The sequence below is a fragment of the Osmerus mordax genome, chromosome 3, assembly GCF_038355195.1.
Source record: "Osmerus mordax isolate fOsmMor3 chromosome 3, fOsmMor3.pri, whole genome shotgun sequence".
Taxonomy (NCBI): domain Eukaryota; kingdom Metazoa; phylum Chordata; class Actinopteri; order Osmeriformes; family Osmeridae; genus Osmerus; species Osmerus mordax.
The window spans coordinates 19,064,706-19,087,614 of NC_090052.1; the positions used below are offsets into that span (position 1 = coordinate 19,064,706).

General features: G+C 41.5%; 3 protein-coding genes and 2 long non-coding RNA genes across 6 annotated transcripts in view; 1 reads left to right on the top strand and 4 right to left on the bottom strand.

Moving 5' to 3' along the window:
- The window catches only part of LOC136940295 (E3 ubiquitin-protein ligase rnf213-alpha-like), a 28,799-nt gene extending 22,375 nt beyond the window's left edge, over positions 1-6,424 (bottom strand). The window contains exons 1-11 of one of the 2 annotated variants that reach the window (XM_067232350.1): positions 6,303-6,424; positions 5,064-5,191; positions 3,660-3,835; positions 2,530-3,240; positions 2,211-2,395; positions 1,923-2,093; positions 1,550-1,755; positions 1,121-1,407; positions 767-1,026; positions 357-569; positions 72-264 (exon numbers count right to left, since the gene is read on the bottom strand). In XM_067232350.1, the coding sequence (XP_067088451.1) occupies positions 72-264; positions 357-569; positions 767-1,026; positions 1,121-1,407; positions 1,550-1,755; positions 1,923-2,093; positions 2,211-2,395; positions 2,530-3,240; positions 3,660-3,835; positions 5,064-5,166 (2,505 nt within the window). In that variant the 5' untranslated portion in view covers positions 5,167-5,191; positions 6,303-6,424. Of the gene's footprint in view, positions 1-71; positions 265-356; positions 570-766; positions 1,027-1,120; positions 1,408-1,549; positions 1,756-1,922; positions 2,094-2,210; positions 2,396-2,529; positions 3,241-3,659; positions 3,836-5,063; positions 5,192-6,302 lie in introns of those variants that run through there. The other variant, XM_067232349.1, reaches the window with a different exon arrangement.
- Positions 6,425-7,854: 1,430 nt separating this feature from the next.
- Positions 7,855-9,480, bottom strand: LOC136941088 (uncharacterized). Its single transcript, XR_010876440.1, has 4 exons — positions 9,196-9,480; positions 9,030-9,075; positions 8,036-8,130; positions 7,855-7,924 (listed from the first exon to the last, which is right to left on the bottom strand). It is a non-coding gene; the product is annotated as an uncharacterized lncRNA (long non-coding RNA).
- A 28-nt stretch (positions 9,481-9,508) lies between these two features.
- LOC136941089 (uncharacterized) lies at positions 9,509-10,843 on the bottom strand. Its single transcript, XR_010876441.1, has 4 exons — positions 10,738-10,843; positions 10,253-10,600; positions 9,894-10,145; positions 9,509-9,646 (listed from the first exon to the last, which is right to left on the bottom strand). It is a non-coding gene; the product is annotated as an uncharacterized lncRNA (long non-coding RNA).
- Positions 10,844-11,806: 963 nt separating this feature from the next.
- LOC136940592 (neuropeptide B-like) lies at positions 11,807-12,792 on the top strand. The gene is made up of 2 exons (XM_067232781.1): positions 11,807-12,116; positions 12,427-12,792. Exons 1-2 carry the CDS (start codon positions 11,856-11,858, stop codon positions 12,553-12,555), a joined length of 390 nt encoding a protein of 129 aa, XP_067088882.1. The 5' UTR covers positions 11,807-11,855; the 3' UTR covers positions 12,556-12,792.
- Positions 12,793-12,842: 50 nt separating this feature from the next.
- On the bottom strand, positions 12,843-22,132 carry LOC136940593 (guanine nucleotide-binding protein G(o) subunit alpha-like). Its single transcript, XM_067232782.1, has 10 exons — positions 22,055-22,132; positions 21,733-21,868; positions 21,518-21,609; positions 20,455-20,547; positions 20,030-20,190; positions 17,483-17,611; positions 15,545-15,674; positions 15,105-15,176; positions 14,259-14,346; positions 12,843-13,312 (listed from the first exon to the last, which is right to left on the bottom strand). Exons 1-10 carry the CDS (start codon positions 22,091-22,093, stop codon positions 13,122-13,124), a joined length of 1,131 nt encoding a protein of 376 aa, XP_067088883.1. The 5' UTR covers positions 22,094-22,132; the 3' UTR covers positions 12,843-13,121.
- Between the last annotated feature and the right edge of the window lie 777 nt (positions 22,133-22,909).

Genomic DNA, 22,909 nt, shown 5'->3' on the forward strand with positions numbered 1-22,909 from the left:
ACACGGAATGAATGATAACAGTTGTATAATGTTAAAAGCTTTAGAACAATTTCATCAAATGGACAACATACCTCATTATTGCTGTAGGATATGTCCACAGGGGCCTTTAGGATGAAAATGTTAAGCATGTCCAAGAGGTCAGTTTTGATGGCGATGCTACATGGTATCAGTTCATCTATGGTCATCAGAAACATCCAGGACCGAACCACCAGTCTGTCCACCTCAGCCATGTGGCTATAGTTTTTCATGAGATTTAACACTGCTCTACAACAGAGGACAAATAAATCATAATAATGATACCACATAAGATAATGGGACCAGGTTATCTTTTAGTGTATAATATTGGACAGACTTACTTCCTTTCTTGACTGTTTAGTGTCAAGTTGGTCATTTTGATGCCCTGCAGGCCTGCCCAAGAATGCTCATATCTGGGGCTTGTGGTGAGAGAGACTGGCTGGAAGGGTTTGGAGGTGCCCTTCAGGAGGTGGAGAAGGGGGATGGGCAGAACCCACCGGGGCATTCCTAAATCTTTCACATGGTTGATAAGAATCAACAATGTCTCTGTCACACTGTTTTGGAGAAATATAGAAATCAGAGGATCACACACTAATAGCCTTCCAAATAAGACAACAAACAGCCAATATTGGTTTACTGCTTTCTTCTTGGTCCAGAATTAAGTTACTGATACCATTTGGGTCAGCCTATGTCAGTATGTAGAATACTCTCAGTCAAAACATTTTAAATTCTAGTAACAAATACTACCCACGTTTTGAGTTCTGAGACAGATTGTGCAAAGTCTGTCCAGTACTGTAAGAATTCCTCTTTTGGCAATTTAGGCAGACAGAGGGCTGTGCAGAGACGAGAGAGTTCTCCGCTGTCCATTTTGAGGGTATACTTTTTCCACACATAAAGCATTATCAATGCCGCTCTCAGAGGATCCTTAACGTAGTCACTCTTAAGGTCCCCTTCTGTCTGCAGTTGAGGAATCACACTCTTCAACATGAACTGTTTCAGCAGCTTTTTGACCTGTGAAAGAGGAAACAGTACCTTTTTAAAAACTGGTTCAATGGTGCTTATCTTTCAAAGCGGTCGGTAGAACTGACATTCAAATCACACTTACGTCGTTTTCACTGTAGTCCAATGAGTGCCATTTCCTGTGTGTATCTTCATACACATAGGGGTTTCCATAGATCTCATAAAACTGATTCAGTTGTTTGATGAAACTCCTGAGATTGATGTCACTCCAACTCCTAAGAAGATCAAATATCGTCTCTAGCATTATGTTCCCTGCGATTTCCCTGCCCTCTATGACACTTTTCCTTTGATCAGACCATAAAGCTTTGATGCGTTTTAGCACACCCGTGGATGGCTCTACGCAGATGATGTCATCATACTGATGCCAGTCCCCTGAAATCAAAACACACCAGTTTAACATAAAATACATTCTAACACTGATATTCACAAGATGTTAAATTAACAGAAATACACCTAGGGCATGTAACAAATAATTATTTGGTTTTCTTAAGCTGTGGTATAGAATTGCACCCACCTTCTGCATTGAGCAGATGGGACTTGACAAAAAGACACCTATTGGTGGTCACGTTTGAAGAATCCGGTTTGTAGATATACTCAAACTCGTATTTATTTTTTTTGCTCTTGTAGATGACATACTTGTATGGTATAGACACAGATCCTGCTTTCTCTTTGGTTGTGACATGGGTGCCTTCCACTAAGAATCCATGCACTCCAAGGTCCCTGTATACAAGTAAACCAACAACAAAAATTTATATTGCATATCAATTTGTACATTAAATACAATTTATAACAACATATATCACATTGTGGTGTATTGAAAATGTATATTAAATGTATGACTGACCTAATCTATTTTGAACACTGTAAAGACACCAAGCATCACCTACCTAGTCACAGTGAGCTCAGCTGTATTATCATCCCATTTCCCAATGCGCTCTCCAGCCCTGATGAATATGCGGTCCTCATCTGAGTTAAACTTGAAATCCTTTGATAGAACTGCATGGAAATAAATTGTGAGTCTGTCACAGGCAGGTATCTGCTTCTTCGCTGATGTTATCCTGAAATGGGATAAAGCAAAGGACAATCAGATATATGCTGTATAAAGAAAATTGCCACTGGTATATAGTTATCCAAAACAAGAACAAACCAAATTAGTTGGCAAATGATGAGGATACCTTTTAGGTGGTGGAGGATCCTGAGTCTTGCTGTCAGACTCTTTGCTTGACTTGTCTGTCTGGTTCGTCTTGGTGTCTGGACTCTGTGTTGCTGAGGAGGTGTCTCCTTTCCCTTGGCCAGACTGCTGGACCTCCATCTCTTCCACCTTCCGATCTGGGTCAACACTGGAGCCTTTGCTCTCCGTCTAATGCATAAATGTCACAGCCCACTGTAAATCACCCCAATAAACACCCTAAATAATAACTACATCTCTCTTAACCCAATTGTAATTGTAACGGTAAGCAATTTTATTCTCCAAAAGCCGGGTCACATAATTACCTGTGGTTTTTGTGTCCCAAAAACCATCTGCTCTTGGGCGGCAGGGCTTTGCTTCTGTTGCTGCTCTTTTGCATCTGCTTTCCCTTTCTGTTTGCCCTGCTTACTCTGGTTGGCATTCTGGCCTAATTTGGCAGTTTGGTCCGCATTCGTTTTCTTGGAGTTGGCAGCATCTTTCTTGTTCTTTGTGCTACTGGTCGGCGGCTTTGGACCCGTCTCGTCGGAGATCTTACTGACTTCGACTGAGCCTGACTGTGGAGTGTTAGTGGAGGACTTGCCCTCAGACTCTGGAAGAGAGGTAGTAGTGCCTGTTGGAGTTGATTCGGATGTGTCCTTTACAAGTGATGAAGGTGCATCGCCCTCTCCTTTATGCTGGACCCCTGGCTCTGTAGCAGACGTGCTCTCTGCACTGCCCTCTGAAGGGGTACTACCTTGAAGGCTGTGATTGTCAGGTGGACTCTCTGATGGTCTGGTGGTATCGGGTGCTCCCATTGGACTAGCTTGCTTATGAGCCAGGGGGTCAGGAGTGACACGGAGTGGGTCTGGAGTCTCGCCCATGACACTGACCGAGCTGTCACTATCAGACGACTCTGTTGCTTCCTCACTCTTCGTCGCTAGGGAGATGTCGGAAGGGTCAGAGGTCATCTGATCTGATGACAACGACGAAGGGTCTTCTTTCCCATCTTTCTTCTTTTTTGTTTTCTTTTTTTTCCGCTGTCAGACACAAAAAAAACAACTGATATTCATTCCCTCTTGTGAGAGTCGACATAGTTGTATTACAGATTACGTTTGTAACACGTCTGAAATACAGTGTTTCCCCTACCATTATATTAGGGGGGTGCCCCTGCCCCCCCCCCCCCTTTTTTTTTATATATATATAGCGCCAGACCACAAAATAAGTCATTTAAGGTTAGCTTTCCTATAAAAGAAGTCTATAGCTTGCTCTTTTAGTAAACAAACTAAATGGTCTTATGTTTTTTATCTTATTTACACAACGGCATGTCATTTCTGTCTCTACATGGAAACATGTAGAGACAAAGTTGTAAACCTAGGGGAAACACTGTTAGAATACCGCTTAACTGTACTATCTAAACCAATGAAACGATAATTATGATGGCATGGCTGATATCCACCTTTTTCTTAGGGTTGGAGTTGATCTCTTCATTAGGCCTTTTGGAGGATCTGTTATCTTGATTGTCCAGGGATGAAGAGTCATTCTGCGAGCCTGTCTTCTGAGCCCCTTCATTCAAAGATTGTTCTGAAGCATTTGGAACAAGGCCAGTATCTGGGACAAGGGCAGCATCTTTATCTGGAATGGGGAGCACAAATCAATGCTACTGTAAGGCTGGGTGTCAAACCTGCCCCCACCTCTCATATGCTAAAATCTGGAGTTTCTGGACGGTCTGAACTTAATGGGTCTCACACCCCATTCAAGATTAGGTCTGATTGGTTGTCCTTGTGTATAAAGGGAATTGTAATGCATTGTTCTGTGGATTCTTCATCTCCTGAGACCTTCTCAGTTCTGGATTGTCCTACTGTCCTACTCCTTGCTCACCTCTTTCTCTCTCTCTGATTTACAATGATCATGGTAGAGTAGGTAAGATTTAAAGCTTTCATTTTGTAACATGTTTGCCTTGTGATTGATTTCATTCATTTGCAATTTTATTAAATGCGTCAAATAACCTTAATTCTATTTGTATTGGCATTATTTGGTTCATGCTAATACACTGTTCAGTTTCCCATCTTCCTTTAAACCATAGGGGAATTCGTTTTGGTTGTTTGGCCAATATTTAACCCCCTACACTACTTCAAATCGCATGTACGCTTAAGACAACATCTAAGTATTTATTACATATGTAAGATGCAGGTGACTCAAGTTGAGTATCTCAGAAGAATGGACAAAGAATACAGGAAATCAAGGGAGTTAAACAGTATCACAATATGGGAGGATACGAGACGATTAGCATAGCCTTCGTAAGCACAGAAATAGGACACTGCAAGCTAGATAGCGTTTGTTTAGGTCTTTAGATAGGGCTCCTAGAAATGGCCTTGATGTTCCTTCTATTTTCCTCATTCAAAGTTGCATGGGATTTGTTAATATTGTGACCTCTGACCGACACTAGTGTCGCATGCCTTTTCTTGTCGCACCTTACGATGAACTAACTTATGGCTATGCAGGCATAAGAAAACAGCATAATGACAGTTTATCAATGATACAAGAAACATAATTAATAGATATTAGTAGATATTAATAGATAATAGGCATATTTATCTCCTGGACATAACCAAGGGTTGTGTGCTCATAAGCTTAATATAGCAGGGTATAGATCAAACATTGTTTATTATATTCAGAGCATTCCAAACAGTATAAAAGTAATTAAGTAATCATTATCTTTAATTATTGTTAACTGATCTGTGGTTTATGGACAGACCTCTTCAACGGTAACACAAGTAACAATAAGTTGACATACTCCAATCACATTCATCAAACACACTATTCAAATATGGTCATTTTGAGACAAAAAAGCAAAACTGACCAGGTGCCTGGATTGAAGGTTGTGCAGATAGCTTCAAGCCACACTCACTGCAGAACTTGGCTGTCTTTTCGGATGCAATATGGTCACAACTGGAGCACTTCATCGTGATGTTTCAGCAGTCGATGTATCTGCATTTTTACACAAGCAACTGAGCATTTCCCTGAAACATTCCCTTTCACTTTTGATTCAGTGTATTTGGGGAAAAGTCCACTGTTAGCCAAACCCTCTTTTGGTAGAGGTAGTTCTCAGAGACAGTCATAACATTTCCTCAGGGTAAGCAAATCATGAGTGAACCATAAATTGCTGAAATGTAGACAAAGCAAGAATACAATATACAACAACAGAATCAATCCTCTCAAAAGTAAACTCAAGCTTCTTCCTTCTATGCCCGGCCCTCCCACCGTTTGTCTGTCCAATGGCAAAGGAATACTCAATCGTTTATCCAATCGCATTCCCAGCTTCAACAAAAAGAAGATCCGGGAATCAACCAAAGCACGAAAATAATTTCCTTAAAACAATATCCCTGAGCTGAGGTTGTAGAAGAGGAGTTGTATACATGTATTATACACTAGCATGAAAATCTCTGTTTGTTCTGCTCGATAGTAATGTAAATTTCTAAACGTGTCACGCGCTTGAAATGTCGACTGCTCCTCCAGACACTGGCCCATGCGTCGTTAAAAGATGATGTGCGCACTTGACATTACTAAATATTGTACATAGTTGAATGGAATACACTTTGTGAAATCATGACATATCACAACGAACCAGAAGGCCTACATTTAGCTCCACAAAGCTAAATAATGGGCTAACATCACCAAATGTCAAGAACAGTGGCTACGTTCCTGCCTAGCTATACACACACTGCTAACTTCAACCACCTGCCTGTCTTGAATTCCGTTTGTCTTTCGACTTCCAGTTTACTAAAGAATATCTAGCAATGCAATATGTATTTCACGAACTTAAGGTACGCTGACTATCAGTACCCTATCATCGCTTTCTGACTGGAGAGCTCTAGCTCCCTATAATCCGCCCAGGTCACTGTCAAATTCGGCGCAGCAGATGAACTAGCCTAGCTACGTTAGTTTTTATTAAGCGAGCTGTTGTGTTTCCCTTCCAAGTGGTAAGGTAATCACCAGCCTACGTCTAGTGGTATTAAGTTAGCAGGCTCGCTATCTGTTCTCCGTCACATAATATTGCACATGCTTTATATTAAACATAACATTGCGCAGACATACTCACTGCAGTTTACGGAAATCCTCGAAACCATGGCATGACACCTCTTCAGTGTCTTTGTTGAACTTTGAAGATACCTGGCTAACTACTCTTGGGCTGGGCCGCAGTCGTAAGTTTCAAGTAGCTATAACATAAGTTTCGTTCTTAGTTTTCGCTTTACAAAAGTGGGCGTAAACGACCCGTCACCCAGACCATGCCATCGATGCGTGCATGCTGAAAGTTATAGCGTTACATTCCACTTGTTTGAAAAGTACGACTTTGTGAGATCTAGAAACTAGTGAGCAAATTGTAGAAGCAATTGTATATGGTCATGTGCTTTATTAAAAGTTTGGCGTGATTCCCATACCTGAAAACATCACTGCTGGTGATATGTTCTGATTGGCATTTAACTCTGTATAACTCGAGACAATTATCATCTCAGCCTGCGCCTCGTCCATTAAATGTATATAGCGGGACAAGTTATCCCTTACTTTTCCTTGTGAGAAATGGTTACTATGCGTGAGAAACACAAGGTGTTGCATGAGAAATGGCTGAAATGCGTGAGATATGAGAGCCCTGATGATGGGCCCTGATGATGGCCTGCAGACTCAAAGGGAATTGTCAGACATGACCATCAGGATGCTATGCTCCCAAACCTTCACTAGAGGGCAGCACTACTGAGGCTAGCGCTCCAGGGGAAAGGCACAGTAGCTGGGCCATCGGCATAATCAGCAGTTCTGGGAAGTGCTACAGGGTTCTGGGCAGGAAGGAGTTCTGGTGTTGGAACTGGATGAAAAGTTTACTGTGTAATGGTTTGGTTTCTATTGTAGAGAGATTGATGTGTGGGCGGTCACATCACACACTCAAGGAGTTTAGTTAGGCTATGTGTTGGTAGGTAGTCGATTGCAACAACTCACTGGACAATCAAATTTGTTTATTTCCAGTATTAAACAATCTCAAGCCATCTTTAGAACGTTTGGTATAATACATAATGCAAAAGATTTGGAAAAAAGCAACACATGGTAACACTGTTATTTGTCAATTGTACTTTCTCTGAACACATCCACGCTTGTTGTTCAGCTCCAGGTGTTTGTCACTGGGTCATCACTGACCACTACTGGAGATAAGAAACAATGAAAATTGGTCAAACAGTAGACCCAAGTCCATTTTGAGACATTACCAAATGAAAAACACCAAACGAAGACTGACTGCATAAGTATTAAACAATATGCAAAACATTTTCCATTTATATATTTAGTCATTTAGCAGACACTCTTATCCAGAGCGACTTACAAACTATACAAACAAGTATTTCTGTGATGTTGGAAAGGTCTACAGCACTTGGAGGTTTTGGACCAGAGAGCAGGCCCTGTATAATGTGTTGGAAAGTGTTACCTGAACACAGCATCGTAGATGGCTACACTTTCACAGGTCTACTGCTCCTCAGAGGGATCCTGAATCAAAACAAACAATACAGGAGTCGATTATATTATTATTATTCATTGTTAAACTTAGAGCAAAGTCGTAACTTCGTATAATTGCAATCATCTTAATAAATATCAGACAAGGGAACCTCAGCAGGGCTTAAACTGAAGTTGAGTTGTTCCACGGAGCTGTATATCGTAGGGTGTTCCTCACTGTGCAGCAGACTGACAGGACATGAACAAAGGACGTTGATTAGAAAGAGGGTCATCATGTCATATATCCTTCAACATTGGTAGCAATTACTGGTAGTGAAAAAATGCAAGACTGTTATTCACGTTTGTGGTTTTGTGGTCATGTACACTGTTGTGTAGATGATTTGGTTTGGGTCCTCCTCGCTCTCCTCAACAGGGCTCTCAGCGTGCATATATCTCTATGTACAGTCATACGGAAAGACCACATTCTGTAATGTAGGCAAATGAGTCTGAAAGCAGTAGCACCGACAAAGCTATGCAAAAATGTAGTACATCCTTCTCATCCAAAAATGTCAAATCAATGTTTATTTCCTTTCTCAGGCAGTTAATAGCCTTGCCCTCATTATAACAACCACACAGATAATACAAAATCAATGCTTCAAGTTTCTGCAGTTGCAGTTTTCCACTTACATAGGTTTTGTCACAAGTGCTTTCATGTATCACCCTAGCTTTGGTTTAGTGACTCTGATGACTATCTAGTGCTAGAATGAGCACATAAAGCTTCTGTGCATGCCCTGATAGTACATTTTAGGAGGATTTTTTTCCCCATCACTTCAAAGTCATGCTTCAAAACTATTGGTGCAAGTAGATGTTATTATATTGTATAAGTTCTTCCGTACACAAGCAGACAAGGGTATGCAGGGTTTTTTGCAAAGGTAGTTGGATGTCAGCAGAGGGCTGTGTTATCAAACCAATATCAATGTTAACATGTATTTACCCCTAGACAATCCCCTTTTTGTATACCCTCTTCCACTGTAAAGCCAATAAACTGCAATACCATAGCTCTATTCACATCCCTACCTGAATAGCTACAATATCAATTAGTATTATTTACTGTTCATATAAAAGTGACATAATTGTAAGAAAACACTGTCAATTATACTTTCTAAGAAAAAAAAGTAAGTTACTATTAAAGTTACAACTAAATACATTTTGTAGTAACTTATCCCTAGACTAACGTTCCACCTGAAGGATCTTGACAATAACCGAAGCATGTAGATCACCAGGTCTGCGCTCTATTTGTGACTACAGTATAGTCTAAAACTGGGTGTTTTAAATGTGAATGTAGTTTGGACACCTCAGTAGTCTCTTCTATGTCAGGAGTAGTAGACAATATCTTCCTTCTGAGGAGACAAACCAAGAATATTTTGCAAACAATTATATCTTGAAAGTAAACAAGAAAAACAAATGACTAACCGTAATTGTGTTGGATGTAACTTGACAATGCCTTACAGTATACCTACCTTTTCATATAAACAATGATCATGAGCAGTGTGACAGTCAGTAGCAAATACGTAATAATAATAATCCATATGAGTTTGAGGTCCTCTGCAAAACATTTTAAAATTTGCAGTTTAGGGTCTTTGTACAGTTTAGAGTTTTTTTGTATGTGAAATGACAGTTTGCAAAACGTACCGTGAATGTCTTTTACTTCCAGAGTTACTGTTGATGAATTCTGACTCCCATGTTTGTTGTTAACTACACAGTAGTATTGTCCACTAGAATAAGACTGAACATCCCAAAAATAAAGCTCAAAGTGAGATGTGAGTCTGTGGTGAACGCTGCCATCGATTAGAAACCAAGAATATCTCTGGACTGGTGGGTTTGCTTCACTGCTGCAGGTCAGGGTAACATTACTACCCTTATCTACCTCTGAACACGGACTGATTGACACTGACGTGTTTTTTGGCACATCTGAAAAAGATCCCAGTCAGTAGATATTATTTTAAATATTAACATCACAAATATAAATTCCAGTATTTCATTTTAAGACTTTAGGATAATTAATGATTAGAACGTTGTCAAATTATTTTACAGCAAAGTGAAAATGGTTATGGTATTAATAATAATAAAATGTATTATACTATACACCTTTAAAATATTTGTGTGTATGGTCATTTGCATTAGCTTAAGATTTATAAACCTTCAGTAAGCTACTCACATTCAACATTGACATGGAAGACTTCTGAAAGTGTTCGACGGCTATTATAGTTCAGCATACAAGCATAGCTTCCAGAGTTTTGAAGGGATACATTATTAATGTACAGTGTTGATCCATTGTAGAAAGGTACTCCATTCTTAGACCACTCAATAGATGATCTATGCGGACCATCATAGATGTTCTTACAGGTCATGTTTACAAAATCTCCTTCTATTATTGTCCCATTTCTGGATGTTGTGACGGAAATTAAATCTAAAAAATAGAAAACACAGTAAGTCTGACTGAAAGTCTTTAGAATATGACACATCAAAATGTATTGAAATACTTGAAATTCACAGAATGCATATTAAAAGACTTACCAACCACTTTCAGTGTTGAGCCAACAACACCAGTCCATTGGTTGTTGTCAGTCTCAAATCTGAATTTATATATCCCAGAATCTCTATGTTCTAGTTGGGTTATTTGAAATGAACAATTGTTAACTCTATTGCCAAGGTAAACAAATTTGGTGGGGTGTTTCCCAACACTACTATCATATATTATTTTTTTAAGGGGATCTGAAACGTTGTGACTCCACATCACCCTTTTCACTACTTGGTTCACAGGATAGGAAAATAAACAAGGGATGACAACGGAACAACCTTTAACGGCATAAATTGGTTCAGGCTGATACTCCACATTCCACCCAGGCAAGGTACACACAACACCTGGAACAACATTCATTAATGTGGTCATTAGCTTTGGGAATACTGGATTGGATGCTACCTATTCACAAGCTCAAAACACCACATATGCATTAAGATTTGTAGGCTTTCATCTTATCTAATTAGTTCAGTTTTCTTACCAGACAAAAAGAGAAGGGCCAGCGACCAATGGCGTTGTGCGTGTCCAATACACATCTCTGAAGTCACAACAGCACACTGCTGGGACAGAAAACTCACACAAGCACAAAGTGGTAGATAAAATGAGAACCTCTGTTAAGCTTCATACCCCCAGAGAAACAGACACCAGTCTGTGGTCCCCTGATGTAAGGTTGTCACCTATTTAGGTCACTGTCACCACAGACTGAACATAGAGCCTCAAAGCTTTCTATCTCAGAGCAAGGAAACCGAGCGTGGCAGGAGGTGAGGAAACTGTGACCCAATTAACACCCACTCTACCAACTAAGCACACGTTCATAACTGCTATAGTGTGGTCAGGGGTCAGGGCATTACCCATTATGAGCAAAGCATTTTTATTTTATTATTATTATTATTATTATTGTAGTGAAAAATAATTGATGCATACTGTGTGCAGACAACACAATTTGCAGGTATAATGCATGCACACTATTCTGCCAGTACTTTATTCTTTAGTGATGTCTTGTTTGTGCCCAGAATCTCAGTACAGTGAGTCCTGCATAGTTAGAGCTATGTGCCTGCATGTTGAGATGCATAGAACAGTACAGTTACCTACAGCATGTTAATGCCATGTAACTGCCAAAGGCCTTGCCAAAGGGATGGTGTCAATATATATGAGCATGAATTAAATTAATCTACCAAAAAATTTGCAAAAATAAAGTAAAGTATGGTTTGAGAAAAAAAACGAATTAACAGGAAAAAACGACTGAACAGGAGAAAGGTGCATGTAGGCCTAGTGTTGGATGCAGATGCGCAAGATATTTAACTCATCGGCTATTATAACCGTTACGCAATGTTTACGCAAGCTGTCGGTCTTCTTGCCCTCCCTCAACACTGGCCAACTCCCCAGCTCTCCAAAGCGTAAACTGGTCAACCCTGACTGAAATTCTATCAAGCAGAAACACGAATCACCCACTCCAGTGTAGTTGACGAAATGTGAATATGATCACGAGGTGCCTATATAAGACAGGACATCGGCAAAAAAAAATACAAAGACATCCTGCAACCTAGGAGACCAGAAGGAGAAAATACAAGTGCGCAAGTGATCGCCAACTGGATAGATATGGAGAGGTCCATTAAACTTGCATTAGTAATGGCTGTTATCTCCATCCTGGTGTCTTATGAACCAGTGGAAGCGTGGTACAAGCAAGTTGCTGGTCCAAGCTACTACTCCGTTGGCAGGGCGTCAGGCTTGCTGTCTGGTATCCGGCGATCACCGTACATCAAAAGGGCTGAGTCCGAGTTGAATGACAGCAGAGATTCTACAATGAACAGCGTGCTTCCAGACAGCAGCAGTCGTCAAAATTCGGTCCTAAAAACTATGGTAAGTCATGAACTTTTTCATAAACTATCGATGAGATTTTGAGTGGCACGGCACTGCAAGTTTCTGATAGCGGTCTATTCAGGCGTAGTCTAAATCGTGCGTAAAAGTAACTTAACTATACAAACCAAATACTTCCTTTAATAATACCTAACTGAAATTATGCACCCTGACATTTTAATGGTCCGTAGCCTAACACTTGCAATATTACACCGTAAAAAATGTTACGCGTATCAGTAGACATGTGACATTTAAGTTCTACCATCATTAAATTTACATTATGTTGCTGACCTTATTTCTTTTTCCTTCACAGCCTATTTGTCTTAAAGATATTACACCCAATCTGCAAAGCTGCGAGCTTTCCCTGGACGGCACCGGCTATTTCCAGTGTAAAGCAGACGTGCTCGTGTCTCTGGACTCATCGGACTGTGTGGACGCCTGAACCCACGCGCCAAGTTCTGACAAATGAACACCAAGGACTGACTGATGGTATAAAAGATTTGATTGATATTTTTTCCTGTCTTCATTTTACATTCTTACTAAGTGTTCAAACATTTTCTTCCAAACGTTTACTTGCACTTATCTTTAAAATATCTACATGTTATGTCTAAGAATGTACTGTACATACCTGAAATGAGTACGTTGGTAATTATTAAATTAAACTTACATTGCACCTACATTTTCTGTGGCATTGATGATTTACCTTATGACAAATAAAAATGGCAAAAGAAAAGATAAAAGTTTTATTCAATAAAAATGTATTTATAAAATACCACTGCAGCACAAACTATATTAGTTTTGACAGCCAAACATTCAGTTTAAAATACTTTTATGACAAAGCCCATTTAGGGTTAAAAAAAATGTCAACTGAAGGTAGAACATGATGACCCACAAGAACCACAAACAGCCGGTCTACCCATTTTGTTTACACAAATAAAAATACATTAAAGAAATATTTATACATATTAAAAACAACAACAATTTATAAATAGACAACCTTATGTGGGCCTACAACAGAGAGACAGAAGCTAGGTTCTGTTTGACAACAGTGTCCATAGCTACCTGGAACACCATCCTGATGTTACTGGTGTCAGTGGCGGTAGTGAAGTGGTGGAACACCCTCTTGTTGAGTGTGGTGTTGCAGGCCACGAGCAGAGCAGTGATGTGACGTGCAGCAGCGTCTACGTCACGGTCGGCTCCTGTGGGGACAAAGCAGACCGACTTGTGATGGCGCCTGCATGACTGGTGTCCTTCTGGCACAGCGGCACTCCTACGAAAAAATGACACTATTTGGTTCACAGGACTTTGCTAACAGTCAACAAGTCAGCTTTTTAAGAAAATCTGCAAGGAGCAGGCAGGCCTTCATCTTATTATCAGCCCCCAGGGAAAGAATGATAATCCAGTATCTTTATCTCCTGAGGGACTCGATTCTGAAAAAGCCCTCTATTCAGATAAAACTGAAATATGTGTGCTTCTGCCCCTGGTGCAGTGTCACAACCAACCATGGTGCTATGGATACAGTATGTAAGTGAGGTGTTAGCATAGCCTATGGTTTACAGCAAGATGACAGAGGGACTTCAGATGTCACAGTAAGCAGCATACAGGAACAAAAGAATGGACAGAAACACATACCCTTGGGGCCATCCTAATCCATAACAAACAGTACCGGCAGAGAGACTTCTAAATAAAGGGTGGTACATATGCATTTATGTATTGAATACATTGTATGCCTCCTGTGGATTGACTCCTGAAAGAACTGCAGTGCACATCCCAATAGCAGTAACTAGGTTTGCCCTGGGCACACAGTGGAGAAATACTACTTAATGAAAATAAAATGTATATATTTAAAATAAATGATTCACACATTTAAATATTGATATATCTTCAAAATGTCCAAGGGACATTCATAATGTAATATAATAGTGGTCACTGTTTGACAGGGCTGGTAAGTCCAAACACTGAACATTTGATCAATAAATCCATCTGATTGAAATTGAACAGCTTAAAATAAAAATGAACTTATTTGCTCTTAAATTATGAAAACTGATGAATAATTAAAGTCAACCATTTCTAAAAACTTCCTTGACAAAGAAGATAATCAAAGCTAAGATGTTGACATTCCAAAAGCGTTTACAGTGACCCAACCTGTATAACTAGGAAGATATAGCCTCAAGTGCCTTCCTGAGTATTGAATCTTCTCTTGGAAGAGGTCCATTTTGTTCATGAACAGGATCTGAAAGATATGACAAGTATGACAACTTTAAAACGTACAGTTCAGTCGGTAAAATTAAATAAAAGGTTATGAATAATGTAATTTATTTATACTATAAAAGGACCTCTTGCAGATGCAATGATGTAATTACAAGCAAGTATTTGGGCATATTTTCAATGTGTAAAATGGTGTTGTGTGGATGTCATAATGAAGGCAATAGTAAGTACATGTGAGAGATGAGGACTGGAAGGTTACTCCAATGCTCCTGCTCTGATCTAATAACTCTGACAAAAACAAGTCAACCTGCAAGTGACTCCATCCATCCACCAGGTGAATAGCACAATATAAATGAGAAATTAAACAAGCTTGTTACACAGTGTAATAAAGAGCGTCTCTTAGCCAACTCTAGTCGACCGAAATTGCCTCCCGAACACCTCGATCACGCCCTAGGTGTTAATTAACCATGTCAGAGTCAATCAAGGTGGGCTGTGCTCAGTGCGGTGGGCAGAGGTGATTACCAGGAGGCACTCAGATCTGCGTTGTTAACCCCCACGGTCGACAAGGCTCTACACGGCACCAGGACATGGTGTCAAAAGGCCAGACAAAGCCGTCCCTACAGAGGACCACTGGGACTTACAGTCCCCTACGGACTATGTGGATTTGTGTTCCTTTAACTTCACTTTTGGGAGATGTTGGCAGTTAAGATTGCTCGGGATGTAGTCCTTTTAACAGGTGGGTTACAGTAGAGGACCCTTGTAACATATATAAATAAGACCTACCAGTGAAGTACTTGAGAAAACTCTGTTGGCACAGATGGAGGTGAACAGCCCGATGCTCTCTTGGAGTCGGTTCTACGGTGAACGACAGGGAAAACAAGAGACGAGGATGAGAAGAGGCTCAGACAGTTACACTGGTGATGTGCTACACAAGAAGATGCTAAAAGTGTCAATGTCCAAGAAAAAAACAACACATATTCAACAATGAGACATCTCAGAATCTGAGGTGCTCAGATTGACCATTTAATTTGTCTCTCTGAACGTTATACTCTGAAGCACGATTGGCCTATTGAATATATAAATGGATGTAATCAGCTCAGAAACTCAAGTCTTTTTTTCTTTTTTACATTAACTGGATCCAAACTGTATTTCTATTCAATTTAAGCAGGTAAAAAAGGACTACATATAATGTCCACTTTAAGGCTGAGAGTGAAGTGTCTCACCATGGCAGGGTCCTCAATCATGGTTTTGTCATAACTGCTGAGCGCCACCACAAACAGGACAATCTGGACGTTGTCAAAGCAGCTTAGCCACTTCCTTCTCTGGGTTGTTTGGCTTCCCAAATCATACATCCTGTCATACACACACAAACACACCTTCTCTGCCATGATGACCACGAGGTAAATGAACACAGCATAACCACGACCCAATTTTAGCCTTTGTACATATGATAGAGGGATTCTAACATATTCCCCCTAAGTATCACAGTGTAGGAAATACTACAATCTCCAGGATTTGATACCACATCGTTCTGTGGTAGCAGTGGTCTCTCAACATAAAGCGAGAGAAACCTACAGTAGGTTTTGAATGAGTACTTTGGGAGGATGAGCGTGTGAACAGGTAGGGAACAGAGGTTGTAGGGAGGACGACGGGGGCTGCACAGCAGTCGTAAACATGTCATATTTTACTTCTCTAGAATTGTCAGTAAGGTAGTTGGAAATCAATATTTCATAGGCTTGCTGCCTCCAGTCCTGTGGGGGCTTTGAGTGGGTGTAGGTAACCCCCAGGTGACCCTGGCTGAGACGTGAAGTGAAGCGCACCATCACCGTTACCTGCTTCTAAGAGCCCTCCCCTGAGATCCCTGTATAGCAATACCAGCGAATAGCGTCTTAAGAGACAGTACACTTGGGGGGATGGATTCCATTGGTGTTACAGTACCACACACACACAAACATTTTACTATATGAATTGTATACTTTCTCCAAGTGTGCTTATTGACAGAATATGATACATCATCAATCAAACGGAAACATGATTTGATGTTCATACTAAACCCTTTACATGCTCTCAATCAATGTAGAATGACAGTGATTGTTCTTCAGTTTAAACTTGGCAACATGAATATTTGATATGCTGTAGGAGAAACCACAACAGTTAAGAGTTGTGTTATGAATGTTGTGGGAAATTGATTATGGGACAGCTAGGAAAACCAGGGAGGCTTACACCAGGTCAGGTTTTGGGGCCTAAAATGTCTGACTTCTATCTACGCAGTTAAGAAACCATGCGCAGTTAATAAACTCCACTCAAAACTGGTTTTACCCAGAACATGAGAAAGTATGGTGGGGGAATTGGTTTGGCAAACTAAGTATGGGAAGGGAATTTGTATCCTGAGTGTAATAGGCTGTTGTTGCTCAACAGTGTATGGTAGACTCAATCAATTGGATAGGCCCTGGAAGGAAAGGGAGGGGGTCGAGACAGGTTGCAGCAGGTGGGATCAACTGAAGTTCATCTTTGAACTTAAGGAACTACAGTCATGCATCCGAAGCGGTAGGTTCGGCCAGAACCGAGAGAGATGGAGGATGTAGGAACGGGTTAAGCATGTTGGGGTGAACTGGGGTTGAGATGAAGCGAGGACATGGGAAGTGAAGTAGAGGGGGCTTTTCCAGTAAGAGAGAAGTTGATCAACATTTTAAGAGCCAGAGGATGCACATGCAGTTGTGGGGTGGTTAGGAACTGGTTAAAGAACCTTCTAGAAGGTTATGTCATTATATCAGGCAGGGAGGGGGATTGTGCCCCATATCGGTGTTTATAATGAGATGTCCAAGGAAATGTGGTCGTCTTTTCCTGTATGTTTGTGAACGTACATCTGCCTTGCCGAAATAAACCATCAAGCTGCCTTGAGCCGTTGAAAGATATTTTGCCTTCGACTACTTTTTTCTACTACTTTGTATGGCCGTCTGTTTTCTACAACACGAACGAAAGACATTTATATTTAATAATTTCAAGTAATGTGATGCAGATGTGGGGGGGATTCGTAGAAAGCACAGCCTCCACTCCTTTCAATATTAAATGTACGCATATAATTTTTTTTTGGAATAGATTTGTAAATAAAAAATTTGTAAAACAGACCAACTGATGGGAACATTTGTAGAAAGTCTTACCTAAAAACCATTCGATTGACCTGAAACTGGGTCTCGATGATTCCACAGGTACGCACTCTCACTTTCAGTACGTCCATCTCAGTGGGTATGTAGTTGGGAGCGAGAATCCGACTCAAATTCTCAAAGAAACTAGATGTGGAGAGAGCATCAGAAAGTAAACAAAGTAACTTTACATACGTTACTCCAATGATTTGAATCACCTTCATACAATCTGAAAAGAACAGGCTGGATGTAAATGTAGTTGCTCAGAAGGAAGTGGGTATGCGGCTTCTTACAAGACGAGTGAGTTTTTAGTAAACATAACACGCATAACACGCCTCCATGTTGCTCCTGAACTCAAGAGGTTTCACAGGGACTTTAGAAAGGGTATACGTTAGAACCAATCAGCAATTATGACTGTTCGATGTCAACACAATCCAAAATGAATGTTGACCTACTCAACAGGGTTATAAAAAGGAACAATACTGCTTTTAGCAGACTTTTAGCTAAAGCTAAATGAAAACTTCATCTGGTAAAATGTTTGTACTACGAGGAGCTCAGGTGCAACTCAGAATGAAGCAACCTCGTAGCATGGGTCGCACGGCAAGAGCCATATTGGAACTGACCTTTTATAATTAAAAGCAATTAGCACTTTCCTAACCCAACAGGCACCAGCTGGCATGACACACACATCCACATCAGGGCGGGTGGCAAAGTAAACGGATACCGACAGGGTGCAAGACGACCACCACCGACCTCAGTCGAGCTTTTATCCCCCATGCCACACCTCCCTGAACCAGCCCCCCCTTTCCCCCCCACCCCCTCTCTGCATCTCCTACAGCCAGGAAAGTGTCTGTGACATTCCAGACTGGTCCCATCACCTCCCAGGGGAGCCCAGACGTCCACCCCCTCAAGGTCGTCTCTTCCAGTCAGTGCCACATTTAAGCACCAGAAGAGAGGCATGCATCAACGCGTCTCGGCCATGCAGTCACACTGAGTTGAGGCTGCCCCGGAGTACAGGAGGCCCCCGGGGACTTCAGGCAGCCTCAGCTCCAGTAGGGGGTTGATATAACCTGGCAACCTCTTACAGAGAGGGGACTGCCAAGTAGGGAGGATGGCCATGAAACACACCTCCCCCTCGCTGTCCTCTGCTGGGCTGCTGTCTGAAAGGGTTGGTGTGTGGAAACGCATCGCTGAGGTGAATGAATTCTAAAAAGCAAAGGTATCTTTCAAAGTGACTTACCCCATGAATGTGTTTTACAGGAGAAACCAGCACCCTGACTGACTGACTGACTAGAGTAGCAGTAAACAAGATGTTGTCTATTTCTTATTTTAAATAAATATTTTTTTCACAGCATTTTTGCTTCATTGGGATAGATAATGTAGGATATGTAGGGGAGAGAGACAGATTGGAGGACATGCAGGATATATCCCGGTCTTTTCTTCCTCCTGCAAAATGCCAGAGGGACTCCCGTAGGGAGCGGGGATCCTCAATGTCCCCTTAGTGTGCAGCCCCCCAGGCAGAGACATGATGTCAGTGTCATGGTCTCATCCTTCCCTCTCTGAGAGTCGGCTGGCCACTCATGCCTCTACACGTCATCGTCCAGCACCTGTTGTCTTTCCATCTCAAATTCCTGCCTTCAACATGAAAACACAGGGATCTATGGGGAAGGCTTATCAAAGAACATTCATACGCTCTACCACTGACTGATACAGTATTTGGAAGAACAGAGGAAAATGCTAATGCATTCACAGTTCACTTGATAACTCAACAGCAGCATTCATCAAAAGTAATGTCCCTGAAATGAGGCAGAGAGAGACCAAATTTGGGTTTTGATGGCACTTTAAACAAAGTGTAATTAAAAAAAAAACGGACACGCCTCACATGCGTGGCATAATTGCATCACTCCCAAGGACACTTCATCTCATGCTTCAGAACACAGCTGATCAACCCATGAATGCTGGCACAAAGGCTGCATGAATGATGCCAAGCCATTACTGGAACACAACTGACAATATATTAATAGGGTCTGCTTTGTGATAGGCATAAAGAAAATTGACAAAACCATCAAACTAGCTATGAAAGACCACTAGAAAGGCTGCCAGTCTTACTCACAGGAGCAAATTTACAGTCGGATTACACACTGGCAAACAGGAAAAACCTAAAATGGGTTTCCTTGATGGAGAAGATGATGGACAGCCCATATTTGCACAACCAGTGCAGGTAGTTTGACCAATTATACCCTTCTCAACCTCCTGTGGTGTCTACACAACATCTTGTACACTCCTTACTCACTACACAGTAACACACACACACACACACACACACGCGTGCTTCAAATACAGTCATGTCTGTATCATCACACCCCCTCGGCCCTGTGTCCCAGAATACATAAACGTGGTTGCAATTGAGACCCTAAATGTCAGAAGAATCATTTCCTGTAGACGATGCATTACTGGTTGCCACCGTCATATTGTATTGACAAGAAAGTGGCACGTCTGTCCCTGGTTGTCCCTTAGGCAGCTCCAGGCTAGTCGTGATTAAGTGGGCCCGTGTAAGGTACTCACTAGAGAGCTGAATCATTGAGCTCAAACTCAGAGCCTCTGGCTGTCGTCGCTCGGAACCCCTGGTCGGCCCACAGGGAGAAGAACGCATGAGCCACGAATGGAAGCAGCTCCAGGTCCTCCCCTGAACAGCGGTCGCAGGAGAGGATGGAGCTGGCATGCGCCTGGGAGGTGGGAGACACATCAGCCAAAAAACAGATTCGAGAGGTTAAAAGAAATGATACTTTAGATTTGTGTCGCATCTGGCTCTTATTGAGAATGTGACTTTTGTCAGGGAGAAAGGCTGACATCTAGTGTGACCACCGGGTATTACGGTTTATGGCATCAAACGTACACTTTCAGGGTTCCAGGTGGTCTGCTAGACCAGAGGAAGGTGGGGTTGCACTGAAACAACAGAACACTGGTGAACTGCTTGTTCTGCTCCTCACCTTGTTGTTCTTATGGGCTAGGTTGATCCTGAGTATCCTCATGCCTTGCAACACAAACTTCATGGACTTCAGGAGGTTGTCAAGCACTGCAGGCTGTGGAGAAAGAAGGGTGTTTCCAGATGAGCGTACGTGGTGATGGGGGGGGGGAGGGAATGTTCTCATACGCCACAAGGGAAAGCCCGTTTTAAAATACCCAATGATATAAAAACCATTGGACAAGTAAATGTAAGTAGTGATCGTCAAATTAAAACAATAAATTAAACTATTTTAAATACTGGAAAATGCTAAAAAGATTAAGTAATTTGTCTATGTGCATACTGCCATACAAAAGCACTGGGAGGACCCAAGGAAGAGTGTCCAGCTCCAACACAATAGCTAAAGGGCATTCAAATAAAGACCAGTATGAAGATTTTTAGAAGATATCCTGCTGGGAAAGTTCAACCACAACAACTTCATTGGAAACATGCAGGAAAGTTCCCAGTATGAAGAGTTAGGGCAACCCAGACACAACAACAGCTCCCCAGAGCAGTCCATCTATCCCCTGTCCAAACATACTCCTCTTATACTGTATAAAGCATTGGTGGAGGAATGTTCCTGTAAAAGTCAACAGCACATTTATCAAAGAGCTTTCCCATGTTCTTCAGGGCAGCGGTGGGTCCTTCCATTCATACCATTATTTGTACGTCACCAGTCATGGAGTTCTTACCCCTTCGGGATTTTGTTAGATTACAAATATTGTTTTGCAGAAATGTTAAACAATGGGTCTGCTTGCTAGAAAGTAGCCTGTCACAGCAGGACATTGTGGGTGTGTGTGTGTGTTGTGGGATTCCCTAGCATGGTAGATTAGGGTAAGGATGCTTGCTGTATGGTTTCCTACTACTGCTTTCTGCTACTGTGCGTCATTCATCATTCAGTCAATATTTCTACAGAGCTGCTCCAAGACATACGCTGGGGACCAGGCATTTTCCCCCACTCCCACCAGTCTTGCTGACAACAACTTCCATCAAGTTTCCAAAACTATGAAAAGGTCACAATTGCTGCCCATGTGAGCTATCTGATGTACCTTGAAGCTGAGGAGCTCTGCTTTGGAGAAGCCTTGGCTGTGGATGATCTTTATTTGCTTGACCAGGGTACTCTTTCCACTCTCCGCAGCCCCTACTCAACCCAGCGAGTAAGCAGATAGTTTGCATAAAGGAAATTGGAATCAAATAACACTGTACTCTACTCAAACCCACAATGGGTATCCTCCTTAGGTACTGTTAGCTTGCACCAGCTTACCAAGCATCAGGATCTTGACCACATTCGTCTCATTCTTGGCTTGCTCAGATAACTCTTGTTCGATTTTAGAGCTCAGGGTTTTTGCCTTTTTCCCCTCCTCACTCACATCTTGGTGAAGACAGATTTCTATGCACATCTAGTAAAATTGAGAATGGCAGAAACATTATACAATCATTTCCGTCGCTCTAATATAGCAGTTCGCTACTCTAATGGTATCTTTACCAACAGCACTGTTTGTTACAAAGTTAAGAAAGTGTCCACTTTGAAAATCTACATATTATGAATTGTGGACTACACGAAATTAAGAACTTGCAATTGATACCTGCACAGGGACCGACAGAATATTGAAACAACGAAACATTCTGCTGTTTCTACGTTAACTAGTTTATGACCTTTGGGCGTATCTACCACCAAGAACAACAAAATTACTGTTTGGCTTAATTTGTCTTGCGTTCGAGCGGGGATCTTCCTCAAGAAAGGGTGGTGACGTCATGCAGCTCATTGTACAAAACATGAACACCTGTTGAACAATTGCAAGCTTAATCTGTGGTAGGCTGGAGATAATTTGAATTGGACAACTATAGGGCCCATCACCAATATCACTTTCAACTCCAGTGTAGTTTCCGAAACGTCCGAAAATGTCATAATAATGGTGGATAAATGTACGATTTCTGAGACGGAAATAGTTTACACATTATAACCTTGGAGAAAGTCAATGCATCAATAGCCCAAATCGGGCAAAAATTGGGCGGCTGGCCATAGCCGTCCCACTGTCTGCACACAGTCCGTCAAGATTCATTACCAGAGTCCAGGGGCGGTTTTAGGCACGGGCGGACCGGGCAGCCGCCCGGGGCGGCACTTTTTCATGTCACGTGGGGGGCGCACGATCATAAAATAAATAAATAAAAATCTCTGCGCCGCGAAGCGGTTTTCTCTTTTCTATCATTTCACTGTGTGGGGAATTGGCAAATTGGCGCCCCCTTCAGGCAGCTGCAGGCACCCCTGCTTGCTGAGAAGGTGCCGTGCACAGAAGCTGTGTGAAAAAAGGGGAGAGGGACAGACAGCTCATCTGACTGGGTCTCCCAAATGGAACGGACAATTCATAATATTATAAATATAGGCCTAAAGTTCCTGCACATTTTTTTTTTTTTTTTATTGTGTGAAATGGCGAATGAAA